The sequence below is a fragment of the Microcaecilia unicolor genome, chromosome 3 (assembly GCF_901765095.1).
Source record: "Microcaecilia unicolor chromosome 3, aMicUni1.1, whole genome shotgun sequence".
NCBI lineage: Eukaryota > Metazoa > Chordata > Amphibia > Gymnophiona > Siphonopidae > Microcaecilia > Microcaecilia unicolor.
This window is the reverse complement of record NC_044033.1, coordinates 477,869,524-477,889,489: the sequence shown is the minus strand read 5'-3', so window position 1 is coordinate 477,889,489 and position 19,966 is coordinate 477,869,524. Positions and strand designations below refer to the sequence as shown.

At 40.7% G+C, this 19,966-nt stretch overlaps 1 protein-coding gene across 17 annotated transcripts in view; it reads right to left on the bottom strand.

Annotated features, from left to right (window-relative positions):
• Positions 1–3,900: 3,900 nt before the first annotated feature.
• The window catches only part of RIMS1 (regulating synaptic membrane exocytosis 1), an 871,728-nt gene continuing 855,662 nt past the window's right edge, over positions 3,901–19,966 (bottom strand). For all 17 annotated transcript variants that reach the window (XM_030199020.1, XM_030199021.1, XM_030199022.1 and 14 more), the window contains 2 exons: positions 16,673–16,812; positions 3,901–6,079 (listed from right to left, as the gene is read on the bottom strand). In XM_030199020.1, the coding sequence (XP_030054880.1) occupies positions 5,861–6,079; positions 16,673–16,812 (359 nt within the window). In that variant the 3' untranslated portion in view covers positions 3,901–5,860. The remainder of the gene's footprint in view (positions 6,080–16,672; positions 16,813–19,966) is intronic.

Genomic DNA, 19,966 nt, shown 5'->3' with positions numbered 1-19,966 from the left:
TATATTTTTTATCACATAGGCAATCGTGCCTTGTCATCTGCACGCTATTGCGTCAACATATCGGTAAGACTGTTGATTTACCTCTAAAACCATATACATGGCTTTTTATTTAAAGACACATATATTGTACTCGATACAGTGAATATACTAACACTAAAAGTTTCCGCTACACCCTTGGACACATATATCTCTAGTAATGATCTGAGAAAGATATATATTTATAAATTTATATTTATTTATATATGTGGATGTATATGTATATACATGTAAAGATTTTTTTAGTTATACGCATAAAAAGCCCATCAGGGCAATTCACATTGAAAATTAAATGTACAGGCCCAGTGTTGCTTTTTTCTTTGGAGATGTCAGGTATGTCCCCATTTGTGTTAGGGTCCCATAGAAGCTCAGTTTTACTTGGGTTCAGGCAAAGTTTGTTGTTTTTAGCCCATTCTTGAATTGATGATAGACAGGTAGTTAGTTTATTCAGGGCTGTGGGTAAGTCAGGTTCAATGGGTATGAGTAGCTACATGTCATCTGCATAGATATAGATATATTCACCAGATTCCTAGGATGATCCATTACTGCAAACAACATTTGGTAACAAGGCTGTTGACAATTACATAGCTGAACCTCAAATAGCTCAAGAGTTATGCCCACTTCGGTGGTAGAAGGAACATGAAGAGTCACAAGCTAGACTGGCTATGAAATATTTAGGAACACCAGTTACAACTGTCTCTTGTGTGCACTTATTTTCATTATCAGGACACATAGGACTCAATGCACAAAGGTTACCATGGTTGCAACATTTCCTTTAGGTGGTTTGGAGCCAGTCTCTGATAAGCATTATGTAGTCTCTTATGAACAAAAGGGGTTTTGCGTGGCTTTAACTGCCAATGTATTACAATGAGTAAATGTAATACAAGCAGCTCATTAATATTATAATGAGCATTCCGTGCAATGCACAGAAAGGAGCACCTATCTTCTAAGTAAAATTTTCTGACAGGTCTGGAGCTGTTGGTAGTGTGAGGGTGACATGAGAATAAGTTCTGCACAAGAATTACAAAAGGCTTCTGCTCCAATCGTGGCTCCAAGGATACCCCCCCCCCCCCCACACACACACACACATTAGATCTGATACATTTTTGACACCTAATAATGCTTTAAGAGATGTCTTGTATATTTTTGACAGGCTTAAACTCCCTCATATGTTAGTGCCCACCACTTCACCTTGAATCAGAGAGCCTGAGGAAGGGCAGGCTGCATTTTCCTTCTATTGCCCAGGATAACATGCAAGGATATAAGTGGCGGTATTCAGGCAGCTTGGTAGAAAAAGCGCTTAGCACATGTGCAGAACATAGACACTCTCTGAGAGATTGTTCTACGCATGTGCTAGGTGCTTTTCCTACTGAGTCACAAACAGAATTTACGTGCATCTGATTTGTATGTGATTTCTTTTGAGCATTGGTTGCTGTTTGCAAAATGGTAACTTCGACTGTGGCTGCCCTATTTAATAATGATTTTTGTGCATCAAGGCCATAGTCAATAAAAAAATGTGCAGCTCTTTCACCAGGCAATATTTAAAAAAAAACTTGTGTGCTCAGTGGCTGGTTCACACAGTAAGATAATATATGTTGTTTATTACTTTCCATATGCTGAATGCATTTTAACTGTTTTCCTTATGTTAAAAAAAGACCTTCCCATCAATATTCAAAGCGATTTAAACAAGCAGGCCAATATGTCACCTACCTACCCGTTGATAATGATAATCAGAAGTGGCAGTATTGCAGAGTGATAAAAACTGCTTCAATCCTGAATGAGTGACTTATTGCATTGGCATTTTAGAACGCAATTATCTTTTTCTTTGCTGTTCAGACAGTTTTGTGCTCTGTCTTGTTATCACAGAGCATATACATGAAATGATTGACAGATACCTGATGCAGATACTGTAGTTGAAATGTGGAGCGGCATAATCGAGCGAGGACAACCATCTCTAAGGACGCCCATCTCTGAGGACGTCCCTGCGAATGGGCGGGGCATCCCGTATTATTGAAACAAGATGGGCGTCCATCTTTTATTTCAATAATACAGTCGGGGATGCCCAAATCTCAACATTTAGGTTGACCTTAGAGATGGTCGACCTAAATGTTGAGATGATCGACCTTAGAGATGGGCGACCTCGGTTTTCGCTGATAATGGAAACTGAGGATGCCCATCTCAAAAACAACTAAATCCAAGCCATTTGGTTGTGGGTGGAGCCAGCATTAGTAGTGCACTGGCCCCCGTCACATGCCAGGACACCAGTCGGGCACCCTAGGGGGCACTGCAGTGGACTTCACAAATTGCTCCCAGGTGCATAGCTCTCTTACCTTTGGTGCTGAGCCCCCCAAAACCCACTACCCACAACTGTACAACACTACCATAGCCCTTAGGGATAAAGGGGGGCACCTACATGGGGGTACAGTGGTTTTTGAGTGGGTTTTGGAGGGCTCACATTTACCACCACAAGTCTAACAGGTAGGGGGGATGGGCCTGGGTCCGCCTGCCTGAAGTGCACTGCACCCACTAAAACTGCTCCAGGGACCTGCATACTGCTGTCATGGAGCTGGATATGACATTTGAGGCTGGCATAGAGGCTGGCAAAAAATGTTTTTTAATTTTTTTTTTTTTGGGTGTGGGGGGGGGGGGGGGGTTGGTGACCACTGGGGGAGTAAGGGGAGGTCATCCCTGATTCCCTCCGGTGGTCATCTGGTCAGTTCGGGCACCTTTTTGAGGCTTAGTCGCAAGAAAAAATGGGCCAAGTAAAGTCAGCCAAGTGCTCATCAGGGACACCCTTCTTTGTTCCATTATTGGCCAAGGACGCCCATCTCTTAAGCACGCCCCAGTCCTGCCTTCGCTACGCCTCCGACACACCCCCGTGAACTTTGGTCATCCCCGCGACGGACTGCAGTTGAGGATGCCCAAAATCGGCTTTCAATTATGCCGATTTGGGCGCCTTTCTCTTTTAAAAATAAGCCTGATAGTGTGCATTTGAAGGAAGGGGAGCACATGCACATGGGTTTTGTTATGCACATCCCCACTACTTGGAATTTATTTTACCACTTATTTCTAATAACAATGAAACTGACATGAGGCATAGTTTGGTTTTATCCAACAGTTTATATGACTCATATATTTTCAGGTTTTATCAGTCAGCACCTATATTAAACAAAGAGAACATTCACCTTTGAGCCAGCATCACAAGATCATCCAACTGTATTGCTTTTAGGTCCATTTTCAGTACAATTAGTAAAAATAGGAAAGTGAAAATCTGGGTCATCTGAAAAAAAACAGCTTTGTGCTTTGCTGGATAGTTTCATAATGCAAGCAGGAACTAGAGGCATCGTTAGTCAAGGTTTGGAGCATTCAAAGACCCGATGTCAATGACAAAACAATAAGCTGAAAATTTCACCGTATTCATGTACCTCTTGTTGTCAAATCCAATATTATATTCTCATACTTTTAAACTTTTAAATACCATAACTAATTGGAGGAAAAAGACCTCAGATGTCCTGGCTTGGCAGCAAGTATGATATCTTAGTGCCAGCTCATCATACTGGACCCCACTCTTTTCATCGGTCTAAAAAACCTCCAAATGTTAAATTTTTTAATGTTTTTGTTATTTTGAATATATATTGTGCATTATAACTTCTCCAAGTGGCTTTAAATCCTGGAATCACATTACTTTCCCATTTCTTCATAGATTATTACAGCTGTAAACAAAAAAGGCACTTAGCTTGATTCTTGTATCCACCAGACATTTGTATGTAATTTGACTCAGAACAGACACTGCTGCCTTTTTTTTAACACACTCAAAGGAGACAACTACATTGGACATGAAAAGTAAATTTTATTAAACGAGTTTACATACCATGAGTTGGAAATTCATTTAAAAGCACAGGAGGGTGTTAAGACAAGTGGTCAAAATAGAAAGTGTCGAATTCATAATCAATTGGCTTTCTGGGCCACTAACACGGACTAGAATCTAGTAGTAGTGCACCAATGCTTCAGTTCTTCCTGCTCAGCAGGTCAAGCAGTAATCAATCGTTGCCCTATGGAAAGATGGGCAGAATGGTTCCGGCCTGTTAAATAACAATAAATAGTTTGCTTGGTGCAGGCAGTATGTCTATGAATTGAAACCTAGTGAATGCACAGTTTCTACATGTGTTACAGCCCCACAGCAGGAATCTACACCAAAATATTTATCAGAAGGAATTTGGTCCGTACTATATTACGTTTTCCATAGGGTAAAAAATAAAGTCCATCTATAGACATTTAACACCAGATGAAGAGACCTGGCCTGGTTAAAACCTGCAAAATGTCTATAAGAAAGAATGGATGGCTTCGATTTCTTGGTTATTTCATTAGAATTACAAGGAAACTGTACAAGTACATGCAACATACAAGCTGGCCTATGTGGAACTAACACACATTATTAAACAAAAATTCTTTTTTGTTTGTTGGTCTCTTTTTACAAAACGTGCATGCAGCTGTGAACATCTCCAAGTCATGCTGCTTTATCTGTGTGATCACAAAAATCAAATGGCCCATAAAAGAAAAATTTATCAATGCTCTAGCAGTTATGCACTGATATGTCTGTTAGTTGTTTTTTTTTTTTTACTTTTATTTTATTTTACATGAAAATCATTAGGGATTTCAATTTCAAGGCCAAGGAGAACTCAAATGAATCAAAAGCAAATTGAATCTTTACTGTTGCTCTTCAAAACATGTAAATATTTTGTGTTAAAAAATCAAGCGTTGTGCTTGTGGCAATCTCAAAAAAATGTAAACTGAAATGTAATAAAAACATTTATAAGTGCAGAATATTTCAACTGGAATTTCCAGTGAAGTACTGAATAACTCACACGCCGCTGTATCCAGAGCAGATACATGTGTCTTAAGGTACATCATAGATAAAGCTGATAGAGCCATACGTTCATTCTCACTACTGCTCAATGTTTTATCATTTTGACACATGAACATAATTATGTGTTGTTTTTTTCTGATTCAAGGAAGAAAACTCCATTGCAGGTAATATTTTAAATGTCAAAATTAAGTTTGGAGTTGCTGATATCAGTCCCCAGAACTGGTTCAATAGGTCTTCTCCATGCAGAATGCCATAAAACATAAAGCTCCTCACTGTTTGTAGTGGAATCACAAAGAAAAAAAATGGTTTTGTGATAAATCATTCTTGTTAATTTGCTATTTTACAGCATTTTGTTCTGTATTCTTAAAAAAAAAAAGTTACTCATTCATTCCATGTTTCTGTGTTGCAAGACTTTTAAGAACCAGAACTAATGATTGGCATTACAGTATGTACTCTGGTTGGTGAACACTTCAAGGATACCATCAGAGATTTACCTCAGGACTTTAAAAAATATATATATAAAAAAAACTGGAAAATCTCTGACAGCATCACCATGAGGACCTACAAAAATGTTAATGAAAAACCATATAGGGAAAAACTAGTAGAAGTAACAAATACAGAAAAAAATTGTTGAAACACCATTAAGGTAACACTGCTTAGATCTCTGTAAAAATGCTGAAAAATACATTTTTGCCAGAGTGAAAATTCCAGTTTCTGTTTTACTCTTCCCTCTTTGAGGATCAGTGACTTGTATTAAATGAGCATCAATTGATGTACCAATTTACCAATTTCAGCCAGCTTTTGTTTTTTTTCAAATCTAGTTTTAGATCAATATTACAGGCAAAAAAACAAATGATTGTCTTCAACAATGCTTTGTTCATAGAACGATATGGTTCAGATTGATATCTTGGGTAGACAAGGTTTTGAATACAGGAGCTGGAATTCCATGACAATTCATTATGATCTAATGCAGGGAGGGCCAGTTGAACTTTCAAGAGATGATTGGGAAGCCCTGCGAGTAAGGGGTGTCAAGGTTGGATCCACCAGTGATGAAGGGGGAAATAATTTATACCACCCTATTACAACACTGGACAAATCAAGTTCTTCCAAAAGAATTTGTGCAACACCCATGAAGCACTTGTGATCCATTCGGCCATAGTCTCCCCAGACAATTACCTGTAAATAAGGAAAAGAGAAAGATCAAACATTCCCCAAAGGCTAGATACAGCACTTGTATAAAGAGAGGTAGATTTTAGAAAAGATGTACAAATTGGAATTGATACAGGTCCAGACATCTCAAATTCTGCTAGTATTTTAGAACAGGATCTGCCAAACTGCATAGTGAAATGGACATTTATGCGTGCAGCAAGAATATTCATTTTAGAATCATAAATATCTAAGATACGAACGAGGTCAAAATGAGCACATAGACATTTATGTGCCAGCATATAGATGTTTATGCTATGAAACAGCTACTACTTATTTCTATAGCGCTACTAAATAGCATTGTACACCAACATGTAAGAGACAGGCCTTGCTCAACAGCTTCTATATATTCAAGACAGACAAACAAGACAAATAAGAGATTAGGGAGTTTCATTTAATATGGCAATGATTAAAACAACACAGATATAGAACAGGTGAATGATAGGCAAAGAGTTAAAAGAAGCCTCAACGAGGCAGACTTTTAGCCAAGATCTGAACATATGGAAGAGCAAAAGGCCCTGCACAAAGCACTATGGGGGAGATTCTATATATGGTGCCTAAAATATCAGTACCAACTAAGCGTATGCTATAAGTGGCGCCTAGATTTAAGCACGGTATATAGAATATGATTAGTTGATATCTCAGTGCCTAAAACTATGCGCATCCATTTACACCAACGAAAATGTGGTGTAAATCCCAGCAAGTAGATTTACACGGACTGGGTCATATTCTATAACTACGTGCGTAAATTTCAGAACACCCATTTTCCCACCCATAAACACACCCCTTTTTGCCTGCATGTATTAGAAGTTTGGTGCACTTTGTTACAGAATACACTTAGCTAGTTGTGCACGCAAATTCTGATTATTGCCAATTAGTGCTCATTATTGCTTGTTAAGTGCTGTTATCAGCGCTCAGCTTGTTAAGTTAAGCGCGTTGTTATAGAATCTGCTTGGATTTTGGCACAGATCTCTAGGCGAGTTATACAGAATCCAGGAATATACGCAGCACTACATGTTCCTATATAGCCAGACTATATAGAATCATATTATGTGGCATTATTCATCATTACCAACTTGACTTTAAAATACAGACTCTGGCTAACTTCATCTCACTGCTAAGGTCTGTTGCTTGATAGGCCTTAGATCTGCGCGCAATCTGCAAGGACATTGCAAAACATTGCTAAGGTTGCCAGTAGACAAGGAGAATAACAACTACATTATATCACCACAAGGGGAATTCACAAGCTCGCTGTTGTAGACTTTGAGACTCACCCCTCAGCCAAGAAAAACACTTGTTTATTTCAGCAATGACTTTGTGGAGAAGTAGGTTAATGGTTAATGCAGCAGGCTTTGAGCTTGGCGACCTGGGTTTGATTCTCACTGCAGCTCCTTGTGACCTTAGGCAAGTCACTTAACCCTCCATTGCCTCAGGTATAAAAACTTAGATTATACAGTGCTGTGGTGCCAGTGGAATAATATTGTGGCCTCTCAAGTAATAGGGGCCCTGTTTACTAAGGTGCCCCAGGAATATATGGGTGTCTCTAGCATTACAACGCGCTAAAAATGCTAGCGCAGCTTAACAAACAGGGCCCTTAGACACTTATACCCCACATATACCTCCTCTTGAGTTCGATGTGGCTTACTTTTTGTATTTGCTTTTTTTGTAATTTCTGTTGTTATACATTGCCATGAAAGTATAACAACAGATATTACAAAAAAAGCAAATACAAAAAGTAATCACCTTTATTAAAAACTTCTTAAATTAAAAGGATTTCAGCATTTTTCAGAAGAACAATATATTTATTTAAGACAATGTTCTGTGGCAGAGAATTCCACCATTTTGTAGATAAGTAACAAAAGCTAGAAGAATGAACAGATTTATAAAGTAACTTAGGGGTCCTTTTACTAAGCTGCTGTAAAATGTGTACTGCGGTAGTGTTGGCGCATATTTAAGGCACGCACCAAGCCAGTTTTTACTGCATCTGCAAAAAAGGGCTTTTTTTAATGGGACGGGAAAAAGGCACGCAGTAAAACTGAAACCAGCATGTGCCTGAAACCGGCCTGAGCCCCTTATCGCCACCCATTGATATAGTGGTAAGGGCTCATGCGCTACCCGCACGGTGACCGGACAGCGCACGCCAACTGCTGATTACCTCCGGAAATGCCGCATGCGGGAATAAATAAATAAATAAATCATCCAGGCATTATGGGCATGCGGCAAATCTGAAATTACCACCGGGGGGAGGGGGGTACGGTAGCTTCATTTTGGAGTGTGCTGCACGCATGTAGAGCCTAATGCGCCTTTGTAAAAGGGCCCCTTAGGTCAGGAAGGAAAATTAAGCTTCAGATAATCCCCTGCTCCAAAAGATGTAACATCTGAGACTAAGTTGTTGTGCATTGACAACAAGACCAAGAATGCACATCACTGACTGAGCTGCAGCCTGCAATTTCTACATAAAAGAGGCTTATATCGGAGGCAAATTGCTGTTTGCATTCCATCTGATCTGAAGTGCAGCCAATGCTCTGCCATCTGAATGGTCCATCTGAGGAACGCTCTGCCACCTGCTGGCCATCTGACTTCATCTACATCCAGGTTGTATAGCTGCCATGTAATTGCTGTTTAATGCTATGGGGTTAGCTGGCTGTATTAGAAGCCTAACTAAGGAGTCCTTTTACAAAGGTACGCTAGCATTCTTAGAGCGTGCTAAAAATAAGCATGCACTAAATGCTAGAGATGCCCATATATTCTAATGGGTGTCTCTAGCGTTTAACTCATGCTAATCATTAGCGTGCACTAGAAACGATAATGTGCCTTTTTAAAAGACCCCCTTAGGGATTTATGTGCATTTACTCTGAGCTACTTTTATAATAAGATCATCTTTGTCAGTATTCCTGCCTTTTCATTTTGTTCTTGCTGCTATGTTAATAAGCAATCTATTTTTATAAACTCTTGGGTGTGGAATTAGTTCTGTCATTATTTCAGCATTATAAATTTGGGTCTATACTCTCTAAACACTGCACTGCCTAATACCAAAATGTGCTTCTTGTGTCACATTTTTTTCCATAATATTTACTAGTGTTATGTTCCCCAATTACACCAAAAAACAGTGTAATCTGTGTATGCCCCATAGGTACAGCCCAGGAAGTCTATTTGAGGTGTAGGGAGCAACGAGTTGGAAGGAATAGAGTCTGGAGTTGGCAGTGGAGGAGAACAGTAAAGGTAAGAGTTATTTATCTAATGAATGGAGTTCCCAGGAAAAGGTACAGTGGGAGAAAAAGAGAGGAAAGATACTGAGGAGCTACAGAATGGATGCACTTGTAAGTCAGTAAGAGGAGTTTGAACTGTATATGAAAATGGAGAGGAAGCCAATGAAGTAACTTGAAAATAAAGGTTATATGAGTGTAGCAACACTGGCACAAGATAAAACTGCATAACAAAATTTTGAGCAGATTGAAGGGGAGGGAGATGGTTTAATGGGAGACCTGTGAGCAGCAAGTTGCAGTAGTCTAAACATAAACATAATGAGAGTGTGGATAATGGTTTTGGTTATGTGTTCAGAAAGGATGAGACAAATGTTTCAAGTTTATTTATTTGCTATTCTGTCCATTGAGTGCCTTCTGAGTGATGTGCAATCTCTAAATTATCTAATCATTCTAATATAATTAATGAAAAGGAACATCATTGACAGGAAAGATCAGAGAACAGATAACTGAATTGCTGTGGTCTCCGGGCTCTCAACCAGTCCATGCACCTTTTGCATTAGTAATTAAAATTATATTTTCAGGCTATGAAGAAAAAGCATCTCTTAAGTCCAGAATACAATTTTGTTTTTGGAAAGGACTCTGATCTGAGTTGGGCTGAAAGGGTGCTCCATGATCTAGGGCCAACTACACTAAAAATTATTTTTCTGATATAATTAGAAACACCCCTATTCAGCCGGCAGCAAGCAACACTTTTCACTTTTGCCATTTCCGGCAACCGGCATTGAATATCCGGTTTCATTTTTGAACAATGCAACTTAACTAGTTAAGCTGATATTCAGTGCTAACCAGTTAAGTGTTAGGAGTTAAAGATATGCTTGCTATTTAAACTGCTAAACATAGTTCAGCGATGAATATTTGCACCTAACCAGCCATGTTGTGTGATCTAGCCGGTTAGTGGTTAGCTGCTAACAGCAGATATTCAGCGGGAGATAATGGTTATCTCCCAATGAATATTTGTGGTTAGGAGCAAAAACACTATTTAACTGGCCAGGAGCCATTCCTAGCTGATTAAATTTATTTTATTTATTTATTCTTATATCCCACAATTATCCAAAAACAAGTTTTGGTTCAATGTGGCTTACAATTAACAGCAAAAATTACAATTGTGTTGTACAGTTACATATGAGTAATGAACATCAGTTACAGATTCATTAACCATAAAACTTCTCGAAAAGGTAGGTTTTTAATTCTTTTCTGAAATGAAGGTAATTTGTAATACTTCTAGTATTCTTGGGAATTGAATTCCACCATTTAGAATCCAAATATGTGAATCTAGCAGTATAAACAGACTTCTAAACTATGTTTCTACAGTTGGATAAATGAAGTAGTAAATAACCTCTGGTTCCAAGACTTGCATTTCTTGTTGATAACTGTCACAGTTGTGGCCGGGCCCTTATTTTCAGACCTACTGTTTCTCTGTATCTGGCTCTGTGACCTCTCCAGTCTGTCTTTTTTCCCATTGTTGTTCTTCCTGTAAGCCAAGCCTCGCTTTGGTCTCCCTGCTTCTGCTTCATTTCCTGTTGTCCTTCCTGTTAGCCAAGCCTCGCTTTGATGTCCCTGAAGCCAAGCCTCGCTTTGGTCTCCCTGCTTCTGCTTCATTTCCTACTTGTGACATCATCAGCCTACTCCTTTATAAGGACCCAGGGAGCTTTCCTACGTTGCCTTTGCAAGAGGTCTCTTAATCTTGTGTTACCTGTTTAGAGCATTTCCCTGCTTGGTTTTGTTTCTGAGAATCTGGCTCCTGAAGGTCTGTTCTGTGTTTCTTTGAGTCTTGTGTTTCAATGCTTTGCTTTGTTTCTGTGTGTTTGCTTTTGAACCTTGATCCTGAAAGCCTGGCTCTAGAGCCACACCCTGCCCTTGGTGTCTGTATCTGTTTGACTCTACCCTTGGCTCCTGCTTTTAGTCTAGCCCTGCTTTTGACTCTTGCTATAGTTAAGCTCTGTGTTTAAGCCAACCTCTGTGTTTAGCCAAGCTCTGTTTCTGTATTCCCTGTTCTGTTTCCTGTGTGTTTGGTTCTTGTCTGTTTATTCTGAGAGTCTGTAGAAGCCAGCGGCGGCCCTGATCATTTCACTGCTATACAGCTGTGGCTGCCTCTCAGTCTGCCTGGCCTTTCCCTTTCCAGCTGTGAGTAAGCACATTGCTTCTTTGTTTGTTCATCTTCCCTTAGTCTGCTTAATCCTTTGCCTGCTATGTTTGCTTCCTGGCTCTTGAACTCTGTTTCTGCCAAGTTCTGTTCCTGTTGTGTGTTTGAGCCAGGTTCTGCCCCTGCTCTGTGTTTGAGCTAGTTCTGTTTCTGTTCCCTGTCAAGCCAAGTCCCTTTCAGAATCCTGTTTCAGTCAAACCAAGCCAGGCCTGTTCCAGAATCCTGTTCTAGCCAAGCCAAGTCTGTTCCAGAATCTTGTTCCAGCCAAGCCAAGTCTGTTCCAGAATCCTGTTCCAGTCAAGCCAAGCCAAGTCTGTTCCAGAATCGTGAATCCTGTTTGAGAATCCTGAATCCTGTTCCAGCCAAGCCTGTTCGAGAATCCTGAACCCTGTTTGAGAATCCTGAATCCTGTTCCAGCCAAGCCTGTTCGAGAATCTTGAATCCTGTTTGAGAATCCTGAATCCTGTTCCAGCCAAGCCTGTTCGAGAATCCTGAATCCTGTTTGAGAATCCTAAATCCTGTTCCAGCCAAGCCTGTTTGAGAATCCTGAATCCTGTCCCTGCCTTGTTTATTGTCTTGCTTCTGTTATTCTTGCCTAGCTCCTACCCTGTCTTGCCTGTCTAGTTGTGCTTTGTCTGTTTCAGTCTAGTCCTGTTCGGATCCAGTTCTTGCCTTGCCCTTTTCTGGACTCAGTTTTAATCTACTTCCATGTTTTGCCTTGTCTTGCATTTCTGGGTTCCAGTCCCAGTTTTAATCCAGTTCAGAGTCTTGCCTTGTCATGTCTGGGCTCCATTTCTGGTCCTTTGCCTTCTTTTCCTTGCCTCGTCTGGATCCGGTTCTTGTGTTGTCCATTGTGTTTAGTTACCTCTGTCCTGCCTTGTTGAGTCTGTTAGTTTATCCTAGTGCAGTCTGTTCTGATTGCTGTCTGTGCCAGCCCTGGTGATTTGTCTGCCAAAGCTCCAGCTTTGGTCCAAGGGCTCACCATTCCTGACAGTTGTGACAATAACTCAATCAAGTTTAGCATATATTCAGGAGACATTCAGAGTAGTATTTTGAAAATTAGAGTGATAATTTTTTGAAAAATAATCTGGCTTTAATTGGGAGCATTACAAGCATTGTGGTTACTCTTTCATATTTTGACTTTTGAATATCAATCTCACTGCTGTGTTGTGAACAGTCTGCAGTGATTTTAGTATGTTTTCTTTATACCCCACATATACTGCGTTACAATAGTCTAACTGGGTCAATATCAACGACTGAACTAAAAGATAAATGATTGTCTGGGGAAATAATCTCTAATCCTTCTCAGTTCCACAGAGTTTTGAAACTTTTTGATATGACTTCTGAAACTTGATTTTCAAAAGAAAGATGTTTATCAAAATAATACCTAAGATTTTTAGTTGTGTTTCAATTGGGTATGTTTGTTGGTCAATTTTGGAATATTGGTTAGAAGTGGGATTGTGTGACCTAGACATAACCTGGAATTTGTTTTTATCTCTATTTAGTTTAAGCTTGAACATTGTAGCCCAGTTTTCCATAAGGTCTAGATCATTTTTAACCTTGTCCAGTATCTTTGAGATATCATGAATATCGGGCCCCAAGTAATTGGTGCTGACTTGTTCTGAGCATCCTACTTGGAGGATATGGAATCGGAAGATGTGATACAAAGAGCTGTTAGCTAATGAATTTTATAGACCAGTAATAGTATTTTTAATATAATGCGGTGTGACAGAGATAACCAGTATGTTTGTTTTAGTAAAGGCATTACGTGGTCATATTTTTTGGCTCCTGGGATAAGTTTTATAGCAATGTTTTAAATAAGTTGAAAATGTTATAGAGATAGAAATGATAAACACACAGAACAGACCTTCACAGTTCAAGAAGACTCAGAAGACACAGCAAAGGAGACGAAAAAAATCGCAAGACGACACTATTGGGCTCATTTTCGAAAGAGAAGGACACCCATCTTTTGACATAAATCGGAAGATGGACATCCTTCTCTCAGAAACATTCAAATCGGTATAATCAAAAGCCGATTTTGGACGTCCCCAACTGCACTCCATCGCAGGGACGGCCAAAGTTCAAGGGGGCATGTCAGAGGCATAGCGAAGGCGGGATTTGGGTGTGCCTAACACTTGGACGTCCTTGACACATAATCGAAAAAAACCAAAGACGTCTCTGACGAACACCTAGACGTTTTCACTCGGACCTGTTTTTCTTACGACTAAGGTACAAAAAGGTGCCCGAACTGACCAGATGACCACTGCAGAGAATTGGGGATGACCTCCCGTTACTCTCCCAGTGGTCACTAACCCCCTCCCACCCTCAAAAAACATGTTTAAAAATATTTCATGCCAGCCTCAGATGTCATATTCAGGTCCATGACAGCAGTATGCAGGTCCCTGGAGCAGTTTTAGTGGGTGAGTGCACTTCAGACAGGCGGACCCAGCCCCATCCCCCCCACCTGTTACATTTGTGGAGGAAACAGCGAGCTCTCCAAAACCCACCACAAACCCACTGTACCCACATCTAGGTGCCCCCCTTCACCCGTAAGGGCTATGGTAGTGGTGTACAGTTGTGGGTTTGGGGGGCTCAGCACAGAAGGTAAGGGAGCTATGTTCCTGGGAGCAATTTATGAAGTCCACTGCAGTGCCCCCTAGGGTGCCCTGTTGGTGTCTTGGCCTGTCAGGAGGACCAGTGCTCTACAAATGCTGGCTCCTCCCTGCATTTGGTCATTTCTGACATGGACGTCTTTGGTTTCAAAAATCACTGAAAATCAGAAACGTCCATGTCTAGGGATGTCCATCTCTAAGGACTATCAAATTTAAGGATTTGGACGTCCCTGACAGTATTTTTGAAACTAAAGATGGACATCCATCTTGTTTTGAAAATACGGGTTTCCCTGCCCCTTAATCGGGATGTTTTACAAGGACGTCCAAATCAAAACTTGGACGTCCCTTTCGAAAATGCCCCTCTATGTGTTCAAAGATTTTATTGACATCCAAGAGAAAGTGAGTAATCTGATGGATATGTGTTGAAAACAGAGACAAAAGAGTCAAAGATGACCCCATGGTTTCCAGCTGAGAAGATCGGGAGGATGACAGTATTATTCACAGAAATAGAGAAAGGGGAAAGATAAGAAGCTCAGTCTTGGCCACATCCTGTTTCTGATAGTGATAGGACACCCAGGCAGTAATGTCGGACAAGCTGGCTAAGACTTGGGCCTGGATTTTTGGTTAAATTTCTGGTGTGGAGAGGTAGATCTGGGAGTCATCAGTGTAAAGACGTTACTGAAAACCATGAGAGATCAGAGCACTAAGGGAACAAGTGTAGAAAGAGAAAAGATGGGATTCCAAGACAGATCCCATCAACAGATAGTGGGATAACAGTGCAGGAGAATCCACCTGAGCCTGAGAGAGATTTGAAGAAAGCCCAGACACAACAGAACCCCCAAGAGATGGGACAGACCTTGGAGGTTGTCAAAGAGATGAGTGAGAAGAGGATGATAAGTACAGGAGTGTAGAAAGCTAGTAATGGGGAGTGAGTGAAAGAAGGGTAGAAGTGTAGTAATAAGAAGTGAGTGAAAGAGAAGGGAATAAAAGGCCAGGGAAGGAGAGGGACAGGAGATCTAGGCGGAGATGGAAAGTTGATAGGTAAGTGAACCATAGGTGAAGGACTGAAAAGTTACAGGGTGTAGTGCTTGGCAAAGATATGCAGCGTCGACCAAATTGCCAACTTGTAAATATCAGCCGGAGGCAGTAAGGTAGTCTCCACTCAGGATGTCACTGTATGCCTCATAGAATGAGCCCATAAGGACTGAGCAGCCTGCATCCCCATAAGCAAATAAGCTGACATGATAGTCTCCTCTAGCCATCTAGCAATCGTGGGCTTAGAAGCCATGAGGCCAAGCCTCTGTTTACCAAAAAGCAGTCTGTCTGATATGCGAAACTTTTGAAACTGTTGATCATTACCTACTCCTTGATATGCTATCATGGAGTAGGTAATGATCAACAGTTTCAAAAGCAGCAGATAGGTAAGAAGGATGAGAATTGATAAATAACCTTGGATCTGGTCAGGAACATGTCACTGGAGACTTTAGCAAGGGCTATTTCTGTAGAATGTAGAGAGTCAAAGACAAATTGTAATGGAACAAGAATAGCTTAAAATGAAAGAAAGTCAAGACAGTAGAGGTAAATAGCATGTTCAAGTAGCTTTGATGCCAAGGGGATGCAGATGGCTAGGTCCACCGAAACACGGACCGTGTCGGGTCTGTAATGCTGGTGCTTTCAGTAAAGATACTTTGACTTCATTTCCAAATGGATGCAAACGTCAGAGAAATTATTTAAGCAGAAGCTCTGAGTATTCTGTGGTCCTTCAAGATGAATTCAGGTTTCCAAGTACAAGCCTCTGGGTTTTGTGAAGGAATAAGCATCTGAAACAGTTTGTGATGGGGTTCTAGAAAGAATCTGGAAGGGATTCCTAGAGTAAAGGAGTACAAGACACACACTGCATTGCTGTTAGGGTTCATTTTTTCTAAGTGGTTTCTAGAAGTGGAAGGGACACAAAGGATCCAGTTGCTCAAAAGAATTTTAAAAAAATAAGGAAAATCTTTGGCTAAGAAGAAGTGTGCATCAGTTTCTTTTGTTGGTTACTGGAGTCTAGGAAGAAAGGAGAGAGATCTATTCTGCAGCCTTGCAAGAGAGAAGGAGAGTCAACAGTTTGGAGTCAAGGAGATTCAGATAGAATGTGGAATCTATAATATCCAAGGAAAAATCTCTGGAGTAAACTGGAAGGGTACATAAAGTCAAGGGAGTCTTCTGTGTGTTATAAACTGTTTCAGACACTGTACGTTTACTGTACAGATATCACCAGAAGAAAATGTGTTCTTGTCGATTACTACTCAGTAAATAATAAATCCAAGTGTATTAATTTTGGAACAACACAGTCTGGCATAGCTTTATCTATATTTCAAGATTATAGATGCACATCAACAGCTCTATTGGCCCAGAAGCAGAACTCCCTCCTACCAGAGAAACCTTAGGAAACTCCATGGAGTGCAGTATGGGTCAGCATCTTCCAGATATACCTATGAGAAACTGGAAGGATGGTTATACAAGTAATTAATGTAGTATCTAGGACTATGTCACTACTGACCTGAAGGACTTTACCCAGTGGACTTTCGTCAAAAACCAGTGACTGCTGGTATAATGGATCAAGTGTCTTCCGTGCAATTCTAGTTTTCTTCTTTGCAATGCAGGCCCCGTTTTCTAGCAGATACACTTTGACATATGGAGCTAGAAAAAGCATCAGGTGCAACTCAGTAATTCCTTTCATAAAAGATTTTAGAATTACATTGTTTTGATCTTTGCAGCTGTCCGGGTCATGCCACATCCAGGCAAGTGGAACCGACGTTTCCATATCCTGAAGAAAGCCACAGCATGATGGCTGAAACATCGGTTCCACTTACCTTGACCACCTGGACAGCAGCAATGATCATGACACCAGCCGCAGAAGCCTAATAGAATATTACATTGTTTTGTTTTTCTCTCTTTAAAAATAAACAACAAATTAATTTCTCAACAAATGCAGAGCAAAGACAGTAGTTAAATCCAAGACATGTTAAATGGATGCCTGAAGCACATAGTTGTTAGAGCTTCGATCTTCAATCTCAGTCCTCAAGGGCTGCCCACAGGTCAGGTTTTCAAGATATGTATAATGAAAATCCATGAGAGATTTACATGCCTGCTATCTCCACTGTATGCAAATGTCTCATGCATAATCATGAGGGATATCCAGGAAATCTGACCTGCGGGTGGCCCTCAAAGACTGGGAATGAAGACCAAGATACTAGAGAGTTAATATCTGTAAAACACACAGAACTATAGCATGTACATCTCTGATTGGCCTTGCATCACAGTGAGATTTGTTGCCATAAAATTTGTCAAACTACACACCAAAATGATAACTCACACAAAATAACCTTTGGTAATAAAAAAAAATCTAATCACACTATTAAATTACTTAGGAACCAATGAGGACCATCAATCTCAAGGATTTCAGATGCTCATATCTAACATATGCACATGTATCATTTTTAGAAAACCTCATTTAATCATTTAGTCATTTCTAAACCATTTTAAATTCAAATAAATTAACCTCTACAAATCCACTCAGTCCATGTCAGCAAACTTCTCAGATGGACCTATATTATGAGCACAGTATCTCTGAATTGCCTTAGGGAAATTCAAAACTTACTCCACCAAGTGAAACGGTGTGTTACTTCTGCCTTTGATATCTAAAAATTAGAGCATTCTTGGGTCTATAAATAAGAGTAATCAGGATTGGACTGACCACTGGGAGAACTGGCATTAGAGAAGTGCAAACAGGGGGCTCCACATCTGCCTGATTCGGAGAGAGGCATAGCCTGTTGGTGGACTTTGGGTGTCTTCTTCCACATTTCTGCCCTGGGTCCCATAATGTCTAACAACAGTCGTGCCACTGGGTGGACTCAGATTTGGTACAAGGCAGCATGATTTGGTAGTTGGTCTGATAGGACAGTCAGCTTCTCTAAATAAGAATCAGCACACCTGGTGTGGGATCTCGATCACCCATGAAATTCAAGGCATTTTGCTTTCCATCTCTCCAAAACAGCAGATTCAGAGGGGGCAGGGCAATGGAGGTTTTGGGCATATGTAGATGCTCAGGGTCCTGCACCTGCTGTGCTGAGTTGTGTTTAAAGTTTCTGACTGTTGTGATGGTGCCACTCACCAAATTATGTCACACCAGGTGGAAGGGAATAGGGAAGATGCTAGATTTCTTAAGGGGTAGATAAGGGGAAAAACTGTACAATTAGGAGGGGTAGGGAAGGGGAGAGGCTGGACACTTGAATGGCAATTCTATAACTGGGTGACCACATTTACATACCCCTTGCTTGCATTAATTTACAGAATATTAGCACAAATGCATAAAAGTACACTTACCCACAAAAGTGCTAGTAGGGAGCCTAAGCACTATTCTGTAATGGTTCGCATAAATGGCATAGCATGTAAATGCAAGGGTGTGTGCACATATATAAGTTATATGTATCTCTCTCACATTTAGGCACCCGAAAGTGTAAGGTGTGTCTATACTGGGTTAAGCTAGTATTTTATAACAGAATCTGGGTACCCAGATGTTGTTATAGAACAGGCTTTCACCACATGTCTTCAGAGTGCCTATATGGAGGCACCCAGTTAGAGAATTGCCCCCTTAGGGTGTAAGGAAGGGATAATGGTGAACATGAAGGGGACCTGCCTGGTGAGGGCATATGGCTGAAAGTTTGCCTAAAGTATCAATTACCCTTCAGTCAGCCTTGCCACAAATCAAAATATGGCAAATAGGAGGAGAGCCATGAAGGAGACTGGAGAAGAATGCTGGGGCTGGGCCCTGCTGAAGGAGGGCTGGAATGGTCTGAGGGGGCATAAGTTTCACTGTGCCTGGATTTGCAAACTCCACTCCTGCAATCATGTGCGATGAGTTCCGCTGTCACTGGTTTTCAGAGCTCACTGGAGGAGGAAGCCTAGGCCAAAAGTATCACAAAACAATGAGACAGTGCAATGGAAGTGGAGCAGACCCCGGGTGGAAGGAGTCCAGTGCAGACTCCAGCTAGACCTCAAGATGTGGTGAAGGTTGGAGGTACTGTTTTTTTTTTTAGTAATGCTTCCCTAATTTTCCCAAGTACACTCTTGAATAGACATTAAGACATATCTCTAGAGATCATATGGTTGCTATCTTGGACTTTGGAAAACCGCTTTTTCCATTTTTTTCATGATTTAAGCTCACCAGTTAAAACTGTAAAAGTAAAGTATTATTGCATGATGCTGAATTTAATAAACTTAATTTGAAGGTGGGCAAGTTGGAAAACCTGAATCAGAGTTTTTCACAGCTTTAATGACACACAGTAACATACAGTCATATAGCTTTACAAGGTGCATATGTTGCGTACACACCCCGTGTCAGCGCATCTACCGCACTCCCTCTTTTCACTTGGCGTTCATACCGAACCTCATTGCGACTTCTCAAAGGCGTTCAGCACTTTTTACACTAGATTGTGGAAGTAAGTCACTGTTATATTATAGAAATTAGTTACCTTTCTCACCACCGGTTAAACCTTTAATCTGGCATCCGTCTGTACCACAAAGGGCTAACTGAAGACTGGGCTGACCAGTACCAGCTCTGAGCAGATGGCCTTCTTTAGGGCCTGGAAAGCAGTGTCCAGTTATGATGTTCAATCACCTTCTCAGGGACTTTCTTCTGCAGGAAGTGGGTCAGTGGTCTGCCTTCTCAGAAAACCCTGGAATGAATCATCAGTAGTACACAACGAGCCCCAGGACAGCTCGCATTTGCTTTTTCGTTTGGGGTACTGGCACATGCTGATCACATCTACTTTCCGGATCTGGAGTCTCACTT